The following is a 20,703-nucleotide window of genomic DNA, read 5'->3' as shown; positions in this document are numbered from 1 at the left end:
TTCCAAACTAGGACAACTTCCTACTCTACCACCACAATTACTTTTAGACAAACTAGAAAGTCTACAACCAATCTTAAAAGTATCAAGACAGGAGGGAGGAGGTGGTTTCGTTTTTGTTGGGTTTGTTTCGTTGTTTGATTTGTTAGGGTTTTTTGTTGTTTTGGTTTTTGGGGTTTTTTTTAAATGCTAAAATGAAATTACAACTTTCAAGGATAAGGCAGAAAAACACCTTTAATAACTAAGGTTCTACAAGATACACACTAACCTGTTCTTTAAGATGAAGTCATCTGTAGCTATTACACCAGCTAGAACGTGACCTTTGACAAGACTTCCTTTGTAGTGCTGCACACTCAAACAAGAAGTCTTATTCTTCAGGCAAAATCCCATTCAAAAAAAAAAGCCAGAAAACCACTCAGATCAAGTATTCATATCAAGTTTGGTTACTTTATTTTTCATCTGTGCAGTCAGTTAAAAGAACCGTTAACGATGAAACTAGACAACCACAGAAGCTTTAGGTACATTATTGTTAACACTGAAGAAGCAAATGACCGCATTGAGCACGTTCTTTATGCCGGTCATTCCCAAACAAAACAGAAGTACACACACAGGTCTAGTTCAGTGTAAAACCTGATATTAAGCAGCAAGTTGCTCACAGATTGCAGCACAGTATACGGCATTTACTGCAAACAGCTACAGCAGCAGTGCTTAGTGGATAAACTGCATAGAATTAGCCTCACGGGCAAACATAAAGTCACCACGATAATAACCTTAGTGGCTCCCCAACAGGTCTGAATTACGCAATTCAACATGAACAAAATTGTTTACACTCATTTTAGCAATAGCTTTTGTCTTTTTTTTCCCCCCACTGCTCTACAATTGTGTTCGTTCCAGCCTTCATTGCAGTAACTGTTTTAAATTAACCGTCATGTACAACATCAGTAATTACTGCTTATCCTGGACTTACAGAGCCCCTGCAAAGTGATATGACTGTGTTTAAAATAAGAACCCAAAGAACCCAAAATACATTCAAGAGAACGGCTGCAACAAAAAAGGCAATAAACAGTTTTAAAAATAGGTGCTACTAAACAAAACAAGACCAACTGTGTAACCTGTTGCCTTTGTATGGTTTCAGACTTGAATGGGTCAATTCAAAGTTAAGTGCTTACCCACCGGTAACATTTCAGAAGATCCTTGGTTAAAATATTCAAAGACATGAGTATATTGGACTGCCAGCAATCACAACCCAGGTCTTATCACAAGTATGCTTTCACACATACAGCTTCGCTTTTGCACGAAGCGCCCTGGACAGAGATTTTACTACAGATTCCTTCAGGAAAAATTATGCATTGACAGAAGACATCAGCATTCCAAAACTCTTCCAAACCACAGAATATAAACCTTTGGCCTGCTACTGCTAAGATGATTAAAGTTATACACTAGGCAGACAGCATTATTGGCAGCTATGTCACAGCAACATTAAAAAAAAATAGCATTGGCTGTTTAAAAACAAAGAGCCTGAAAATAACTTTGGGGAGTGAAATGTACACCTACATACAGCAAGGACGGGAGAAGGAAGTTGTTTGGCTAGAGCAGATGAGCTGCGCAGAGGCTCCACATCCATCTTATTGCATATTTGATCAGTGTCAGCATTCAAACCCGTATGGATTTTTCCTTCATTAACTTGCTCCAGAGTCATGATTCTTGCACTTTTAGAGCTATACTGACTAGCTGTGTATATTGCTGTAACTTCACATTTCTTCACAGCTACTAGAAGCGGAGACTGAGTTAACTGTTACTTATCTCAGCCAGGGATACTGTAAGCATCAGCCTTTTGCCACCTTCGGTGCGCTAAAGTCTAGGTAAAAGTGAAATGCAGTGGAGTGTCAATATCCTGTTGTCAGTACAAAAAAAAATCTTTATTCATAAGCCTATATTGCAAAGCTCAAGACAAAGATGCTAAATATGTTTCTTAAGAAAAATGTACCAGTACTTGGTTAGCACTGCTAAACTGAAAGTCTCATCATTTGAAAAGATTATACAGACACAAGAATAGTGTGGCATTAAATTGTGCAAGGCAAACGACCAAAAGCAGCAGGGAATAGAATCTGATTGCTTTTGCTCAGTTTGAATAAATGGGAATTTTACCAATTAGAAAAACCCCAACATTCAGCATTCCCTTGCCAGCAGACAGGACAGAGGAACGAGACTATCAATATTTCTACATGTGTTTAAAGGATATGTGCAGAGCACAGCCTAATCATGCTTGAAAATGTAACCCTGTAATACAAAGCATGCTTATACATACATGCTAGTAAACGAAACAAAGACTTTTAGACTCCAAAGGAAGGTTGGGGCTGATCTTATGTATTTTATGAAGCGAATGCTCTCATTAGCTTTTGAACAGTATTCACCAATGACAAATTAAAACATAAAGGCACTAAAAGAGTGCTGTTTTCCCAGATGTAGGCCTGCTTGACGAAAAAGCTAAACGTTGTTGCTTCTAGCCATATGAATGAACCAAACCACAAGTTTGGAAGTCATAGGTTTAAACTTTTTAACAGCTCAAAGAACAAGACCAATTTTGTAGTCCTGTTTAACAGTTTTTATACAGGGAACTGATGATCGAACTCCACCACATATCTAAGCTTTGAGAGGTAACTGAAGCTGTTCATGATATGATATGTTGGTAGTTCTCTCTCATACACACGTCAGAGGTGGTACATGCATGTCCCCCCTCTTCCCAGAGGTCTCATGCATCAGAGTGGCTAGAGGAACAGAAGCAGAGCTCTTCATTCTCATTCTGAAGTACAATGTCAAAACAGCTGTATAACTCATCCTCAAAGAAAACAGGAGCAATTGCTTGTTACCAGTTAAAAAAAAAAAAATAAAATCAGTAAGCCCTCCACCGAACATGAGGTACCAAATTCATTGCTAAAACACTATCAAAGTGTTACAGTGACATCTATCAAATTGGTCAGAATGCCGTAACTGGTTCCAGGGAAGAAGTTATGTCAGGTACCATATACCTGATGTAAAGGTGTACAAAGTGAACTACGGAAGTGCTTTGCATCCAAAACCCAAAGATGATACTTCAGTGAGTACGTAACTTAGGCACCTTCCCCCCTCCAACACAAGTTGGGCTTTGAGTAAAAGGTTCAGGAGAAACATACAGAAACCTAGCAGGACTGTTTAACCTGTAACCCTTCTTATGTCAAAACCAAGAAAACAGGTCTTGCCACACGATTCCTTTTTTTTTTTAAAAAAAGGGGATAATAAAAACCTCCAAATCATGTGCATCTAATATTGTTTTTCATATTTCACTTATACTTTTTATATATATAAGAATGCAACTTAAAAAACTCTCACTTCAGAATACTTTCTAAAGCAGGATATTCTTTCAACTTTTTCAAGTTCACATGCATTCTCAAGGTTGAAGAAAAAAATATATTCATATATAGCTAAGGAAATAAAACCCAATTTCACTATATGTAGTTACAGTGCTGTGAAGAAAAAATAATTTACAAACCATTTCAAGTCTGAATCGTTTACTGTGTTCAGACTAATGCAAAGGCTAAGCCTATCGTCCAGGACCTGGTTTTAATCTGTGTACAGAGACAGGAGTTACAGGAGCTCAGCATTTTTCTGATGGAGATTTCTCTCCACCCCTCCTTTCTTCCAGGATTCTATGATTTGCTGCTGAAGCCCTCCCTGAACCCCTACTGAAGAAGCATACATTGGTAGTTCAGAAGTAAAGGTCCACAGGTGTTAATATTACCTCTTAAGTCAGTTTTTCAGTAAGATCAAACCACTGAATGACACAGTGCAGAGGTGCTTAACCGTTCATAGTTAGTCAGAAGTTCAATGGAGTATTTTAAGTTGTGTCTTCTGTAGGTGCCCTTCGCTGTCGAGCAGGTTTCTGCCTGCTTCTCTGAGGCGAGGGTGGAATCTCCTGTTCAGCTTCAGCCTCTGAAGGCTCGTTGTCTCCCTGTTGGGACCCTGTATCACCTATCAATTCCCTCAGGAATTTGAATTTAGACAAAAACAATTGCCAGACCACGTACCAGCCTGCAGAAGAAAGAAAAAAGGTACTGTTTAGTTACTTCATACAAATTGATAGTCAGCTCTCAGGCAAAGTATACCAGAAAAGCGAGAAAAATTTCCATCATCTCCCATCATCTAACTGCCAGCTCTCAACCCCAACACCCCTCCACAACACACCCACTCCTTTCTACGGTCCTACAATACCAATTCCACTTGATAAAGTTTGTCCTCATCCAGAAGCAAACATTTAAGCTCCAGGCAAGGACCTACACATTCCAAGTTGTACTGCCACAGCAAGCGGTGGTCACCACGGCACAGATGAGGGCCGTAATTGTCAGGAGACAAGTATTTTCTGTGGTTATACCTAAAACACGAAGTTGGTATTCATTACACAGGCAATGTAAAAAGGTAGTACCAGGGTTTGTAGCCTCACTCAGCAAACACATCATTCTGAAAAATCGTATTTTAAAAGCAGCATTACATAGTTGGTATTAAGGCCACTTGTAGAGATCTTGAAATTGATAGGTTTTATAATAAAACATGCTATTCTGAAATGCACACGGTCTTCCTTAACATGTTCACTAAAAGACCAAATCCCCCAAATTCAAGGTGTTCCCTCACCATGCCCAAATCCCATTAAAGAAAAATTAACATTCTCTGGTAAATTTGTGTTCTGCTCCACTGCTAAAATGCTCTGGGTCCCAAAACTATGCAAGTAAAGAGTTGAGATGCTCACATTTCTAGAATATATCTTGAAAAAATATTTAAGATCCAGCTCCTCAGGTGTTTCTATAACAGATAGCCAAGGAACTTTAAAAAGCAGATATAAATCTATCTAAACCTAAACCGGAATCTTCCTTTTAAAAAGTCTCCCTTATCTAAGCATTTAGGTCAGAGACTGGAGTTTTACCCAGCTGAGCAGCAGTGATATCCCTTTCCCTCTAGCTAACCAGTCAAATTTTATCATCCGTAGAATAGGAATGTAACTGGCCTGTGAAATACGCAGTTAAGCAGCATAAAATGTAAACAGCTATTTGAAAACATAGGCTAGATAAGCATCATCTGCAACACCAGAAACCATCTGTCTTGCGTAGAGCTATAAATTAATACTCCCATCCTCTGTTCAGGTGGTCTTGCTAGCTATTCAAGCCTATACTGCAGACCTACACAAATATTAAGAGCCTGTTTTTACAGAGCTAGGGAAACCCATCCTCCCAATCGCACAGCTGTCAGCAGAGACAGACTTCTGAGCGTGGACAACAGGGGCATATTGGGCAAGGGGAAGAAACACTAACAAGTGGCACTTGTGTAAGCACAGTACTACTATTTTTCTTCCTCTTCTGTAATCAGTCATGCCAATACAAGCAGGCCATAGCTCAGGAGGAAACAAGATCTCACCCTTCCCCTCCCTCCTGGAATACTTTTCACATCCTGCAGGGACTTCTCTGCTGCTGAGGACAGTCGGAGGAAAGCTTTAACATGACAGCCTTTTACAATTTAAATTAATTCCTAAAGCCTACACCAAGTATTTCCTTTTTTGATTAATGCCTAAACCTTTAAATGACTTATGATTAAATTGAATCTGATGTCCCACAAATGCCTGAAATACTCTTTTACCTGGGGGGGGGAAAAAAACTCAACTGCCGATGCCTGGTTTTGGCATCTTTTTTTCTTTCAGATCCAGAAGTAAAAATGGAAGTAGCAACTCTCTTAAAGTTGTTTCCACTGAGAGGTATTTCAGGTCTCCGGAAACTTCAATGTTTTGTGCATTCTGAAGACCATAAATCAATCCATTCTTCTAATGGGTCTACACATCATTAAAAGTATTCAAATTTCCAAAAGCCATGCTCATTTCTAGTCTACATGGTAAAGAAAATGCATAGAATATTCCAAATAAATGTAAGAAACTTGCAAGAATGTGAGACCTAGGCAGAATATTACAAGCAATTTAAAAAATGTCTTCAACTCCCCAGTTTGTTGGCAGAGCCAAGATTTGAGACACCAGACTTAGAAGTGCATGAAAAGCAAGTGGTACATTCTACTAAATCCACTTAAGCATCTGGTGCAGTGTGCGGGGGCATACTCTCAGCCACAAATTGTTTGGTTGGGTTTTTGTTTGTTTGTTTAAAATCCTACCTCAAACACCTGCAAAGTTAATTACTGTGAAACAGACACATTACTTAGAGAACACTGGGGCAGTGGGGGCAGAGCTGGGGCAGGGGCAGCCAAAAATATTCAGCACCTTCCCAAAAAGGAGTTATAGGGCACTTTATAGAAGTATGACTTGAATATAATGGGGTATTTACTTATACCAAATAAGGGAGGTATTTTAACTTGGGCTAGATAAAGCAGACCACATGCTTCCTCTATCACTGCAAACAGGTCACTTAATACAGAATCACTATTTGAAGAGAGGCAGGTAGAAATACTAAAGAAAATTCACACTTCATTCTCAGACACTCTCAAAAATCAGCATTAATTTTTTTTTTTAATGTTTGGTTTGAGTTAGAGCACAATGGTCTGAGTATCCAAAATACTGAGTGCCATAAAGAGATTTCAGAGCTCTCTACCTCAAGACAACAAACAAGACAGTGTAAATAATCAGCCAACCAGACTGGTTATAGTCAACAACCAACCAGACCAATAATAAGAGACAGGTGAAACGAACCATGATGCAGTGCACTGAAAAGAAAATAACAGGCTCAGCCAATGATAATAGCAGGAGGGTAACCAGGCTTGGAAACTAGAGTTTCAAAACCTCACATCATCTCCCATCCTGTACCAGAGACATTTAGGTGTAAGGTAATAAAAGTAGAAAGATTTCTTTCCTTCACTTGCTCTAGTTACAGTGTCAGCTTGGATGGAAAGTTAATAGAAAAAAAAGTCCCCAAAACACACTTCTCTGAAGCAAGTTTAGACCGCCTCTTCAGCTGAGACTCCCTGTCACTTCACTGTTACTAAGCACTTAAATAAGAATTTCTTTGGAAATAACCAGGCTACTAAAGAACAAGTTATTCTGGCTAAGAGAAACTCTCACCAGCAACAGTATCAACTAAATACACCATTAAACAAAAGCACATGCACAGACAAAGCCTGGAGGCATATTCACAGTACTGAGTTACTTCTGATTCAGAAAACGATGCATTTTCCATTAATTTCGCAGCCTCTTAAGAACACCACAGAATTGTAAAACCTGACATCATGCTACACTGAAGAACTGCAAGTTACACAATAGTGTATTTTTAAAAAATAATTGTAACTGTAAAGTAATTGAAAATATGCAAAAAAGGAAAATAAGCATTTCCACACATTCTTGTCTTTGCAGCTCAGTTTAGTTTTATAACTCTCTTGCTGTAGAGCTCTTCCTGGACAGGTAACTGACGCCACCGGTTTGTACCTCAAGTGCTTCCACTTTGTCCAGGCAAACCGCTCTCAAAGAGGCCCTACTGATTTAACTTCACCACACACAAAATATTTTATTTGAATTAGTCTTCCAGTGCTTACTTTATTTTCTTTAGCTATTTGATTTACCTTTTCACATCATCCTTAGCTCAACTGAACCTGTGGAAGTCAAACAGCACAATACATCTGCAGCAAACAAGCAGTGATGATATGCAAACTATCATATAAATTTTTTCTCCATTAATTGGTGAAAGAAGTTGCCTCTCAAAGAAGGAAGCCAGGTCCACCAGTACGTCATCGCAGTGCAAAGCAGGGGCTCCAGCTCTTGACATAGCAGATACCCAAATCCAGACAGAGTAGGGATATCCTGCCTGCCAGACAGACGGTATTTTGCATTTAGGCAAAAAATCAGCTCCCAGCCTCTGCAGCGTTTAGAACTCACTAAAAGCTGGAAGCCACTGTCTCACTCACAATGCCACAGTCAGGTGCCATTCAAAGACATTTAAGCCACATTTGGCATTTGTACAATCAGTATGTCAACCCCTCTTATAAATCATGATGCAATGTGTTTGTTAAGACAGGACCGTGAGTCAAAGCCTCCTCTGACTCATACACAGATGTATGCAACATCTATGTAGTATCAGGATGTTAAACAGTTTTTAGGATTTGACTATGTTGCACTGAAGCTACCTTTTCTGTTATTTCCCACACTAGTTCTTTGTTCTTTGTAAAGGGGAAAGAAAAAGTGCTCTGACTACAACGTTACTCCCCATCAAAAGGTGAGGGGTACAAGTCTCAGGTCCATGTATTTCATTCCCCTTACACTGGCTTGTATGCAAAAGTTAACAGAGGGAGGGTTTTCTTTATTGGAGCATCTTTTTCTCTTCCATTTGAATCAGCAAGAGCAAACAAAACAAAAAACCCGGCGATAATATGGAGTGCTCGGGTAATGCAACCTGATTTTTCTTATGTGAAATACAAATGAAACAAAGAAAGGAAGGAAGGTGATGCAGTAACAGCATAAGACAGTCTGAAGATCTGTCTTCTATTTCTGACCCTACTGTAGGCTTTCTGTGCAGTCTTGCAAGATCACTTTACCTCTGTGTCCCTGATGATCTGAAAATAGGATGCTACTACTGCAGCACATGAGGACTAATATAGAACTGGGTTATTACCAAGGTGAATGTTCCCTGTATTCAAATGCTGAAGTGTCTATCACAGAAAAACTTAAGCAGCTATATCTGGAACAAAAAAAAAAAAAGAGGAAGGAGGACAGAGGTCTAGATGCTAGCCTGAGATTTGGAAGAACAGGGTTTTACGCTGAGCTCTGTGGTCACAGAAGAAATCTGATGCAGACAAGTCACTTTAATGCTGCACCATTTCTAAGAAGTAGATAATACACTGCCCTAGCCGTTAGCTTTGCTATGGAGAAGATCAGACTGAAGGAAGCATACACTGCTCTGATATTGGAATAACAGAAGGCGACAGTGCTTGGTTTTGCACAGCTCCTTAAACCTGGTCCCATTCAATGCAACACTCCACTACGTGCTGCTTGCTGATCACAAGGAAACTCACTCTCTTCCCATCCCTCATTTATAAGTTTCATAATGCAATTTCAAACTGAAGGGTATTTTCTCTTTATCGCTGGTCTAATCAAGCATGACTTTCCTCATCTTTTGAGGTATTTTACAAGATTGACTCATTTAAAGATGGTTACAAAACTGTTGAAATAATGCATTAAAGAAAAGTTATTGAGGTAGAATTTAGAGCTCAAATGTTTTCCCATCTGCAACTGAACTCAGACTTGTGAAACAAACCACACACTTGTTTCAGCACTTTGAGTTACATGATTTTTGGTTTAAGGTCATGTCTCTCAAACCACATCTCATTAGCCTTTCTTGCCAAATGAGATGAACGCTTCCATCTGTTCTACTGAAGGCACTTCTGCAATTTCACAATGCTCCACACATTACTACATTGGGAAAAATAAAACAAATACACAGCAGTAAGCAGTACCAGAGTTCACCTTAGCTGGTATTTTATCTTATCCTATATCCTCAACTAGGTGTGAATTCCTCCCATCTGCACAGGAACATGGAATACACAAAGGCAGCAATGGGACCACCAGACAGAAAACGGAATGGAAATCAGAGTGGGTGGGAATAAGAAAGTCAAAGCAAGTTACCTTAGTCCCACTTTTTAAAGACCAAATGAAAAAAAATCACTGTTTACAGCCCCTCAATGGTTTCTGTGTCAGATGTGATCAGTGTACAAATAGAGATGTTGCTAGCTGCAAGCCCCTCTGCGCTTCCTAACAAATTCAGATTAACATTGAAAGTAGCACTTGCAAGCATCCAGAAATGTTTAAGAGAAAAAGAAATCAGGTCATTTATTCAAGGAACTTTTATAGACATAAATGCCTAATTCAGGCATAAACATTTGCTTTTCACATGGCTGAAGAACTGGTCCGAATAATTTCTGATAGTTTGTGCTTCAATTTTTATCTTTTCACTTTAGAAAAATGATTAAATGATTTTTTTTCCCCATTATTTAAGTTTTTATATCACCTATCACATCATATTGTGATAAGCCGCAGAAATCCACACGATCCTAGGATGTCTCCTGGATATTTAAGTTTACTGTTCTCTGCAAGAATTCACACCACAAGTCCTTTTGTAAGCCACTCAAAAATCCAACTTATAGCTCTTGACCCTGTAAGTCCTTTTCATAAGGCTGTTTCAATACCTCTCATCAGATGGCTGTAAAATATTCTTATCAGATTAAGCTTACTCAAGTTTAAATCCAACCACTCTTGTGTCAGGTTTGTCCATTAATTTGTATGTCTCACTGGCTGGCATTTACTCATATTCTGTCACACATAGTACTCTGTTTCCCTGAGAGTTTAACAGACTGTGAAGAATAGAGACCTGTAGGTAAGAAGGTGGATAAGGAACTGCCTATGACTGGTACAGATAAACAATTAAACTGGAAGTAGCTTGTACACCATGTCTTCTAGTAGTGTCTGGACACTGTTTTTCTTTAATATTTTCCGCTAATAATCATGACACAGTAACTAGAAGTGTACCAATATTAACTAACAAATGCTGTATGATGGAAAAAATCATCACCAATAGTGTAAATCATTATAAAATCCTACTGAGTCACTTCTAACAGGATAACAGTTCAAATCCCCCCCCAAAAAACAATGAATACATCAGATTCCTCTGCTCAGTACCTTTGAAGTCTAGGTGACTTTTAGCAATCATTTTAAAAGCTCTGATACTTTTGAAAGTAAAATATGATGAAGGATTCAAAGCAAATTATTCAGTGAATCCAAATTGAATGTACAATACGGAACTCCAAACCGGTAAGTATCTATAAGCCACTTAAAAATAAGTAATTTATTAATTACTCTTGCTCTCTTTAAGCAAAAGAACACTAGAAAGATGTTTAAATTGGCAGGCAAAGTTAGAGATATCCTTAGTGTTTCAATTCCATTTGTCACATACAGGCAAAACCAGAAAGGCCTGGAGAAAATGATCCTGGTTTCTGATTTTGAACAGCATGTGGCAAAATCAGAATTATCCCCATGTTTGGCGTTGATGTGGCCTCACCTTGAGTACTATGTGCAGTTCTGGGCCCCACAATTTAAGAAGGATGCGAAGGTCCTTGAATGTGTCCAGAGGAGGGCAACAAAGCTGGTGACAGGGCTGGAAGGCACATCTGTGAGGAGTGGCTACAGACTTTGGGCTTGTCTACTTTGGAGAGAAGGAGGCTGAGGGGTGACCTTATTGCTCTCTACAGCTTCCTGAGGAGGAGAAGTGGAGAAGGTGGTGCTGATCTCTTCTCCCTGGGATCCAGCAACAGGATGCATGGGAGTGGCTCAAAGCAACACCAGGGGAGGTTTAGACTGGACATTAGGAAGCATTTCTTTAGCTCCTGGGGGTGGTCAAACACTGGAACAGGCTTCCTGGAGAAGTGGTCAACACCCAGGCCTGTCAGTGTTTAAGAGGCATTTGGACAATTCCCTTAATACCATGTTTTAACTTGGTCAGCCCTGAAGTGGTCAGGCAGTTGGACTAAACGATCATTGTAGATCCTGTCCAGCTAAAACAGTCTATTCTAAAGTAATTTTAATCTTTCTGCAAGGCAGTAAGTAAAGATCTGATATGCATACTCTGAAAACATAAAAAACCCACTAAGTACCATGTTACATCTTCTAAAAGACAAAAAGTGGCCAGACAACACCTAACGAGCACATAGAAACTTGAATAAAAACCAACTCAGAATAAATATCCACTTAAGTCACAGCTTAGTCTGTAACAACAGACAGTACAGGACACAGAAGAGAGCACAAGACCAGGGAAAGTACACCAGGTGCACCCTCACGTACCCTCGCGGTCCCAGTTATCTGTATTTCAGAAGTTTCCTTAGCTGAGTATTAATACTATGGCTTAAAGATGTTGACCTTTCTTCCATGAACTTCAAATGACAAAAGTTTCAGCATTCAAAATACTCTTTGTTAATGAGCTTGCGGTTTATTTCCCTGTTTTGTAAAATAAAACTTTTTGGTTTAAGCCTGTTGCTTGATCATTTAACTTTATGTACTCCAATTCCTCTGTAATGATGAAATTTCACAACCACTCTCAGTTTACCTTTTGCATTATACTCAGTTTTATAATCATCACCCTTCCTCCAGTCATCCATTTTCCAGGCTAGACAGATCTAACCTATTTAGAATTTCTTCACGCAGAAATCGTTTCATAGCTGTCATCATCCTATCTTGTAAAAAGAAACTAGCTTTTTTTTTTTTTAAATAAAGTAATACACTGTTTCAGACACAGGCACATGGTAGATTCCTGTAGCAATATATGACATCTGCTATTTTATTTTAAGCTTCTAATGTTTGATTTGCCTATTTGTTTGCTAGAAAGCATTAAACGGATACTTTGGAGAAATGCTTGCAATTACTTCAGCTAATCCTTTCTTTAAGATACTAACAGCTCAGTTCAAAGCCATTCTATTTCCCCACATAAGTTATTCATGCACATATTTCACACTTGTGTGTTACTCCATATATGTTAATACTGGATTTCACCTCCTATTACCCGGTCCCTTGATATTGCAAATTCTTTTCACAATGCTCTGCCATTTTGACCACAATTAACAATTTCTTTTCAGTATTAAATGTTAGCTGACTCTTCGCTTTGCTCCCTTGGTTTTCAAAAAAAATCACTTATAAACCCACATGGCATTTGCTTTTTATTTCACTAGCCTTTCACCACAAGCTATGGCATAGTTCGAATTCGGTGGTGGTGATTTTTGGGCTGGGGTTTTTTTTTTTTTTGTTAGAGCTCTAAGTTCAGGATATTGATCGCAACACCCACACCCACTACGCTGCTGATTCCTTCCAAGAACTCCAAAAGATCTGTAAGTCGTGCCTCCCATTGAAATAACCCTTCTCTCTGCATTGAAAAACAATACAAGTTTTGGATGCACGTAAGAAAAAAAGCCTCCCGAGAGCTGCTCTCAACCTACTCCAGCAAACAGGCGCCAGGAGCTGAAGAGGATCAGTAGGAAATTAACAACTTCTGTTCACTGGCATTTCAGACCCACGTACAAGTCGCACAGAGTGACCCCGCGGTAGTCCGTCCACTAAAAAGGCTGTTAGCTACAGATTAGTCACCGAATTAAGCTCTGGAAGCATTTCAAGGTTTAAAATTATTTGAAAACAACGAGAAGGGGGCGCTGTGAACCCCGCACGCTCCCCCACGCCCCGGGGCACGGTGCTCTTTAGTTTCCTTCAAGTCAATCTGAGCAAAGAGGAACTACCAGAGATTGAGAAAGTGGGGGTGAGGGCGGGGGGGGGCGGTGACACGGGCACTGCACCCCGAAGCCAGGCCAGTCCCCCCGTACCTCCTGCCCCCCCCCCCGCCCCCCAGGGGGAGCGGGCGGGACTCACCGCACAGCATGAAGAGCAGCACGCAGGCCAGGGTGGCCACGATCACCAGCAAGGTCAGCCCGATGCTCTGCCACATGGCGCCGGCCGCCCGCCTTCCCCCCCCACCCCGGCCGGCGGCGGGGGCCCCTCCTCGGCGACGCTGTACCCCGCCGGCAACCGCTCAGGCCGAGCCGAGCCCCGCCGGCGGCTGTCGGGGCCCGCTCAGCCCCGCGGGAGGGGCACCGGGGCACGGCCGGCCCCGCGGCGGGTCACCCCTCGGCAGGCCGCCTCGGGGCTGAGGTGAGGGCAAAAACCCGCCGGCGGCTACGGGGAGGAGGCCGCGCCCCGCCCCGCTACCCCCCGGGGAAGGGAGGGAAACGGCAGCTCCACAGCCCCGCCGGGAGGGCGAGAGGAGCCGGGAGGACCCGAGCCGGCGCCGGCACCGGCCCCGTCTCCTCCCGCCGCTTCACAACCGGCGTGAAGAGCGGCGGTGGCGGCGAGACGGGGCGGGCCTTGAGGCGCGCTACGGTGAGGCGGGGCGGGGAGCGGTGCGTGCTGGGAGTTGTAGTTTGTCCGCCCTCGCCGCAGCGGCCGGAGCGGGCGGGCGCCGCCGCCAGCGGGGACAACAATTCCCGGCGTGCTCCCCGCCGCCCCCTCCCGGCGCCGAACGGCGGCCGGGGCGGCCCCTGCACCCCACCCGGGTGGGTGCCGGGGCTCCCTCAGCACGGCGGGTCCGGCTGAGAGCAACGAGGGGAGGGCCGGCCGGGTGGGACCCCGGCCGGGTGCCGCGGCCTGTAGGGGCTGGATGAGGCAGAGGGGGGAGAAGAAAGGGGCAGCGCCGGTGGTAAAACACGAGTGGGGCCGTGGCTGAAGCCCTGAGGAGAAGAGAAGCTCTGCAGGTCAGATCGCTTCCTGCGCAGGGCGTTGGGTCACTGTAACGATGGGGCAACCCGGCCTCTGGTTCCTCTTTCTCCCTCCTGTCATTGCTGCCCTTGCTCCCCACTCTTGGCTAGGTAAGGGGGCGGCAGGGCCGCCAGGCCTTAGCCAAGGCACCCTTTTTGCATCTGCGCCACCCCAGTGGGGTTCAGATTCCGCACGACCTTGGGTCTTGCCCTCAGCTGACACTGTAGCAATACGTCAAAGGTGCTCTCTTCCCCTTAAGAGAAATCTGAGGAAACAGTATCTTCCAGGAATCATGAGATAAGGGTGAGATAATCTTGATTCTGGTACGGACTTTGCCTTTAGCGCTGGAAAAACGTTACAAGTTTCCTTTGTTGCATAGGAGACGCTGGTTAATGTTTCTAAAACTACTGAAAAATGTGTGTTTAAATCCACTACTACAGAAGCCTAGTTTCCCATGAAGATGTCGCCACTGCAGTGAGACATCAGAGAAAGCTAATCAAGTTCTCCTTCATGTTTATTTTATGGATTATGTAGCTTCACTTAAAAGAGGAGTTTTTTAAAATTCGTACTGTTTTTCCTGCAGACTGAGCATGCCACATGCCTTCTTTCAAGATACCTGTAAAACAAAATTGCCTGCACATGCACACCCCCATTCACAGCCTTAAATTTGCTGCCACTTCACCAAGTCAAACCAGAGTTCTGTCTTTCCATACCTAGCCTTTTCTCCCAACATTCCCAGCCCTGTTTAATACTCTGCCCAGCGTGGGTCATTTGCAAGTATCGTTTCACTTGAAACACTTTCTCTGTCATTTCTCAGTAACTTTGACACGTCTCCTGATCTTTAAATGTCACACTAATTCTAGCCTAAGCAGTTGTTACACATACTTGAGCAAGGTTTCCTCTGTATTGCAAACAAACAACAAACCAGTAACATTTACTACCATATTAACTTCTGAAAAACGTTTAAGCTCCTTCCTAACTACACTGTTCTGTTTCTCTGATTTTTTGCATATATATATATATATATATATATATGGGACCATCACTTTCTGTTTCCTGTAAAATAGCTGTCGCATTTTAAGGCTGTTAAAATATTTCACATACGTCACCCTATGGTTCCAAACTGTTTTAGTGATAGTACTTAATTATTTCACATCACATCCCCAAGCATTGCAGAACCACCCAGCATCCGTAACTGAAGGAAAAATTATCTTGGAATGAAGTAGCTTTGGAGTGATAAATATACATGATCAAATATACATGATACCATCCAAGGCAATATTCTAGGAAATAAAGATGAAAACAGATAGCAATTAGATTTCTGATATTACACTGCACAGGTAGGAGGTCTTTTAATCACTGTATGTTCAGTTTGGAAAACCTTAATTTTGTTTATTTAAGTGCCCTTTTCTCTAGGACGTAAAGAAAGTGTCCATTTCTCTAGCTCATACACCGAGGTAGTCACCTTGTTGCAGAAGACCGTCAGGTCAGTTAGGCATGATTTCCCATTTATAAATCTATGTTGACTACTCATAATCACTTTCTTGTCCTTCATCTGTTCAGAGACAATTTCCAGGAGGAATTTCTCCATCACCAGGATTGAGGTGAGGCTGACTATCCTATAGTTCTCTAGATCTTCCTTCTTGCCCTTGAAGATGGGAGTGACGCTTGCTCTCGTCCAGTCTTCAGGAACATCTCCCAGTTACCACTGTGTCTCAAAGGTAACTGCTATGACATCAGCCAGCTCCCTCAGCACTCATGGGCACAACCTGTCAGGCCTCAGGGACCTATGTATTTCCAGTTTGTTTAAGTATTCCCTAACCTGGTCCTCCTCTGCTGAGGGTAAGTCGTCCTTGCTCCAGACTTTCTTCTGGTCTTGGGGGCCTAAGACCGCTGAAGGTCGGTATGGATGAACTACTGAAATTGTCCTCAGGACAGACAACAAGCAGGTAAAAAAGACTTTCTAGCATAATGGCTGGAGCACTTAAATAGCAGGTAGAAGTTCAGACCCTGCAAGCACAGGCCAGGGGTAGCTGTGGGTGTTACACTCTAACCAAGCCATGAGATAAAAGGAGAAACACTTCCTCCTCCAACTATTTGGTGAATACAATCTTTGTTATCCTGTTTTTCCTAATACGTGAAATAAATGCTTTTATTTGTGCCACTTGGAATATGCTGTGTCAAATGAAACATACATACAGATTTCCATCTGAATGAAAAAACCCAAACATAATATTGCATATATTTTATCTAAGAATTTATTCAGACCAAAGTTAAATTATGTGAACACATACACATCCATCCCGCTAGATATCATTTCATGTGCCGACGTGCCAGAAATACATACCAATACCAGTGACGATGCATTTGGCATAAGTGAGCTACAATATGGGTATTTTCCTTTTTCAAAAATCTGTGAAATCCCACAGAAGAAAAAAAGATTAGTGTTGGAAAGGTGAGGTTTTCTAATAACTGAAGTTCAGAGATAAGGTTGTTTATACACATCTAAGCTTGTTCTATCCAGTTCCTTAAGTGTATATGTGCAATATGGAGTTACAGAATTAAATACAGGTCATCGATTCCCTGAAGAGGATGGAAAAAACCCACTGATGATGTCATTATGGTCTTTTATCCATTATCTTGCAATACTTGCTCACTGCGTACTATCAATATTCTACATTTAATATTTTCCCTGGGATGCTCAGCACCGATCAAACTTTTCACATCTTCTCTCTCAGTGTGTACGACCACCTGTGCATTGAGATATATTTTGGGCATGGAGGAAAGAGGATGGTTGGGTCATCAGGCAACAAAGAGACGGCAGCGCAAGACTGGTGAGCTGGCGCTGAGAGGGCCGCTGCCAAACAGTGCGCCAGGCCATGGGTCAGGACAAAGCAGGAGCATTTGACATAGTCCCACGGAGCATCAAGGCCATGCGATGCCGCGAATAGGCGAGCTAAAGACAAGTGACAAGAAGAGAGATTCAGGTGCTGAGGGCACAAGCCTCATTTTCAGAGTGTGAGGGCCGATGCATCTAGACTAACCAGTTGTTTCACAGTGAACTAGTGTTTGTGTCTGCGTACAAAGACAAGGCGAGGGATGTTATTATCCCTCCTTCACCAGGGAGCGGACTGAGGCTGAAATATATATTTGTATCAACTGCTTTTGGATGTGCCCTTTTTGGCCTCCTTTTCAGCTGGTATATGGGGGAAAATCTCATATTTCCCTTGCATTTAATTTATTTGTAGCACAGCTTTTGCCAATGTCAGGTGCAGCTGTAAGTGCTCAGCACTTTGAAAAATCTACATTCAGTTACCCTGAGGCAGACAGCAGAAGGAAGACTAAAATCATTGGCTAGCTGTTGAAAAAAGAGATTTAAATGATCTCCCTATAAGCACATGGAAATTTTGTTATATAAAGTTTGTATTCTAGTCCTGAAAAGGCATTTCAGCCACTTCAACAAGATTGTAATTTCTCTTTCTCCAGACCCTTGCATCATTCATGGCCTCCTGCTTATTTATTATCGTCCACACCAGGCACTGATGAAACAAGAGTCTTGCCGAAGGCTCTTTTTGAAAATAAGGCTTATTAAAATGAATATGCACAAGAAGAGCAAGTTAAAGTAAGCCAGGCAGATTTTGTTCTATGGTATCCTCATTTTTTAATCCGTCTCTTGGCCCATACAATACCTTTGAAGGTAAGTGGCAACCATACCAACTACTGGAGCCAAAACAACATATAGGAGTTGACAGCTGATCGCCTGTACCCCAGAAGCTAGCCAGGTAGCGACAGTTCACACAGAAGGTGCAAAATGTAGCCCTTTCTTGTAGTCAGAATACACTTGGGACCTCCCTCCTAGTACCTTTCTTTTGGCATTAATACACGACTGTTTCCCAGGGCAGGAGTACAGAGAACAGCTTCCTTCCACCCCTTCCTTCTATGTTACGCACTATGCATCACACTGTGAACTCTTTGGGGAAGGACTCTGGGGTAGGTCTCAACATAGCAAGACCATGATCCCAGGCTGGGACCTCCGTACGCTACCTGAACTCTAAATACTGGCAGGAATGAGAGAGATCGTTCAGGTCCACCCACAACTCACAGCAAGTTAATGCCAGCAGACTCCTCTGAGGACATGTGCAGACAGTGAGGAACAGCACACCTAAATGTGATCTTTTGTAACAGCTCGGCCTCAGTTTTCGGTTGGGAGCCATCAATTTTCTCCCAGTTCTTGGCTGACTTAAATGAACTCTTAAGGACTATTTACATCAAGATGATAAGTGTAAGAGGGATGAGAAAATTCCAAACTACACAACTAAACTCTATCTGTGACTGCAGCCAAGGGCTTTTCTGGGACACATTGCAGTTGTGTTCCAGTTTTAGCAAAGCCTTTAAGAGTAAATACCGGCACTATTACTTTGTTCCAAAAGAGGGTGCTAAAACATAATATTTATTACAAAAACTGCAAAGCTGTGCAATCGTTCAACTCGATACCTCCTCCAGTGTAAGCTTATTGTGGCTTAGTTTTTATTTTACATGCTCGCAGCTGGCAATTTAGTACAAGTTTTAGCTTTAGCTGTACCGACATATTACAGTAGCTATAGTTGCAAAACCGAAACGCATAGAAATAATGACATTATAGAAAGACCTAACCATACCAGAGAAAAACAAGCAGACAAACTTTCAAATGTGTTTTGATAATTTACAGAATCTTTTCATTTTAGCCTGATTACTCGGATTTGATTCAACGCAGTTTTATTACCGACAGTCCTTAAGCACTCACTGAGAGGTAACGAAAATTCTGTCACATTAACCTCATAACTCCCTGTGATGTCACTAGCAGAACTGAGATCTTTAGGCACATAACCATTGTTCTGTGCCAGTGACATTAGAAAATGAATGGATAACAGAGGAAAGATAACCTCTTTCATGTGAGCTAGCTGCTCAGGGAAAGAAGAGACATTTTACCAGTGAGTTGGACAGATGGTACTGACATGACTGTTTAGTGAAACAGGCAGATCCTGAGTTTAAATTACAAGTTTTGGAGGAGTTCGTGGTCGAGAGCAGTGACTGGTAATGGGAGACATGGCTGATTTCACTCTTCTTTCCCAGACTAAATCTTTATCCTGGTTAAAACTTAGCAGAAGCTGAGAGTTGCCCATAGTTGGATGATCAGTGGTACCTCATCCAGCCTGTTCACTGTTGAGCTACAAACACAGCGGACCTGGCAGCTCTGAGATCACTGCAACTCAAAGGTGCTTGTCCTAAGATGGAGAGATATTCAAAACCTGGCTGGACACAGGCCTGGGCAACTGGCTGTAGGTAGCCCTGCTTGAGCTGATGGGTTGGACCAGATGACCTCCAGAGGTCCCTGCCAAACTCAACCAGTCCGTGATGCTGTAAGTTAGGTAGCTTGTGATGAAGTCCAACCTACAACAACCCCTACACCAGCAGGGCTCAAGCTAACTCCCTGTGTTATCTCACCATGAACAGTAGTTGTTGTGTAACAGCATCACCCCAGAATGAAGTCCTGTTTTAACTGCCTCTACTTACTCTTCTTTTTTCCAGGGAATTTGAGCTGGGGCTAAGCAATTCCATTTTTCCATGTGTTGACTTATTTTTCTGCCTTTCCTTCCAGCAGAACGTGCTGTTCAGCAACCACTCAGAGCTAATGTGCATGGCAGAGATCTGCTATGCTCAGTGACCAGGATCCAACTAAATACATGGCATCACCGTCCATAAAAAACAGATGAATCCAAATCCTGCCACAGCCCTTAAATCTCCAAATTCAGGTCATTAGATAGGTGTTAAAAGTATCTGTAATAGTATTACAGCTTCTTTCAGATACCACCTGTCCTGGTTTCAGCTGGGATAGAGTTAAATTTTTTTGTAGTAGCTAGTATGGGGCTATGTTTTGGAGTTTTGCTGGAAACAGTGGTGATAATGCGGAGATGTTTTAGTTGTTGCTAAGTAGCAGCTACACTAGTCAAGGACTTTTTCAGCCCCCCATGCTCTGCCAGGTGCACAAGAAGCTGGGAGGGGACACAGCCAGGACAGCTGACCCAAACTGACCAATGGGATATTCCATGCCATATGACATCATGCTCAGCATATAAAGCTGGGGGAAGAAGAAGGAAGGGGTGACATTTGGAGTGGTGGCGTTTGTCTTCCCAAGTAACCATTACGCGTGATGGAGCCCTGCTTTCCTGAAGATGGCCGAACACCTGCCTGCCCATGGGAAGGAGTGAATGAATTCCTTGTTTTGCTTTGCTTCCGCGTACAGTTTCTGCTTTACCTATTAAACTGTCTTTATCTCAAACCATGAGTTACCTCACTTTTACTCTTCCGATTCTCTCCCCCGTCCCACCAGGGGGGAGTGAGCGAGCTGCTGTGTGGTGCTTGGTTGCTGACTGGGG

General features: G+C 42.2%; 1 protein-coding gene across 1 annotated transcript; it reads right to left on the bottom strand.

Moving 5' to 3' along the window:
• Positions 1-424: 424 nt before the first annotated feature.
• SMIM13 (small integral membrane protein 13) lies at positions 425-13,899 on the bottom strand. Its single transcript, XM_064443589.1, has 2 exons — positions 13,406-13,899; positions 425-4,065 (listed from the first exon to the last, which is right to left on the bottom strand). The coding sequence occupies exons 1-2, from the start codon at positions 13,479-13,481 to the stop codon at positions 3,872-3,874; spliced, it is 270 nt and encodes an 89-aa protein (XP_064299659.1). The 5' UTR covers positions 13,482-13,899; the 3' UTR covers positions 425-3,871.
• Between the last annotated feature and the right edge of the window lie 6,804 nt (positions 13,900-20,703).

The sequence above is a fragment of the Phalacrocorax carbo genome, chromosome 2 (genome assembly GCF_963921805.1).
Source record: "Phalacrocorax carbo chromosome 2, bPhaCar2.1, whole genome shotgun sequence".
NCBI classification, from domain to species: Eukaryota; Metazoa; Chordata; class Aves; order Suliformes; family Phalacrocoracidae; genus Phalacrocorax; species Phalacrocorax carbo.
This window is presented reverse-complemented; position numbering and strand designations above follow the sequence as displayed.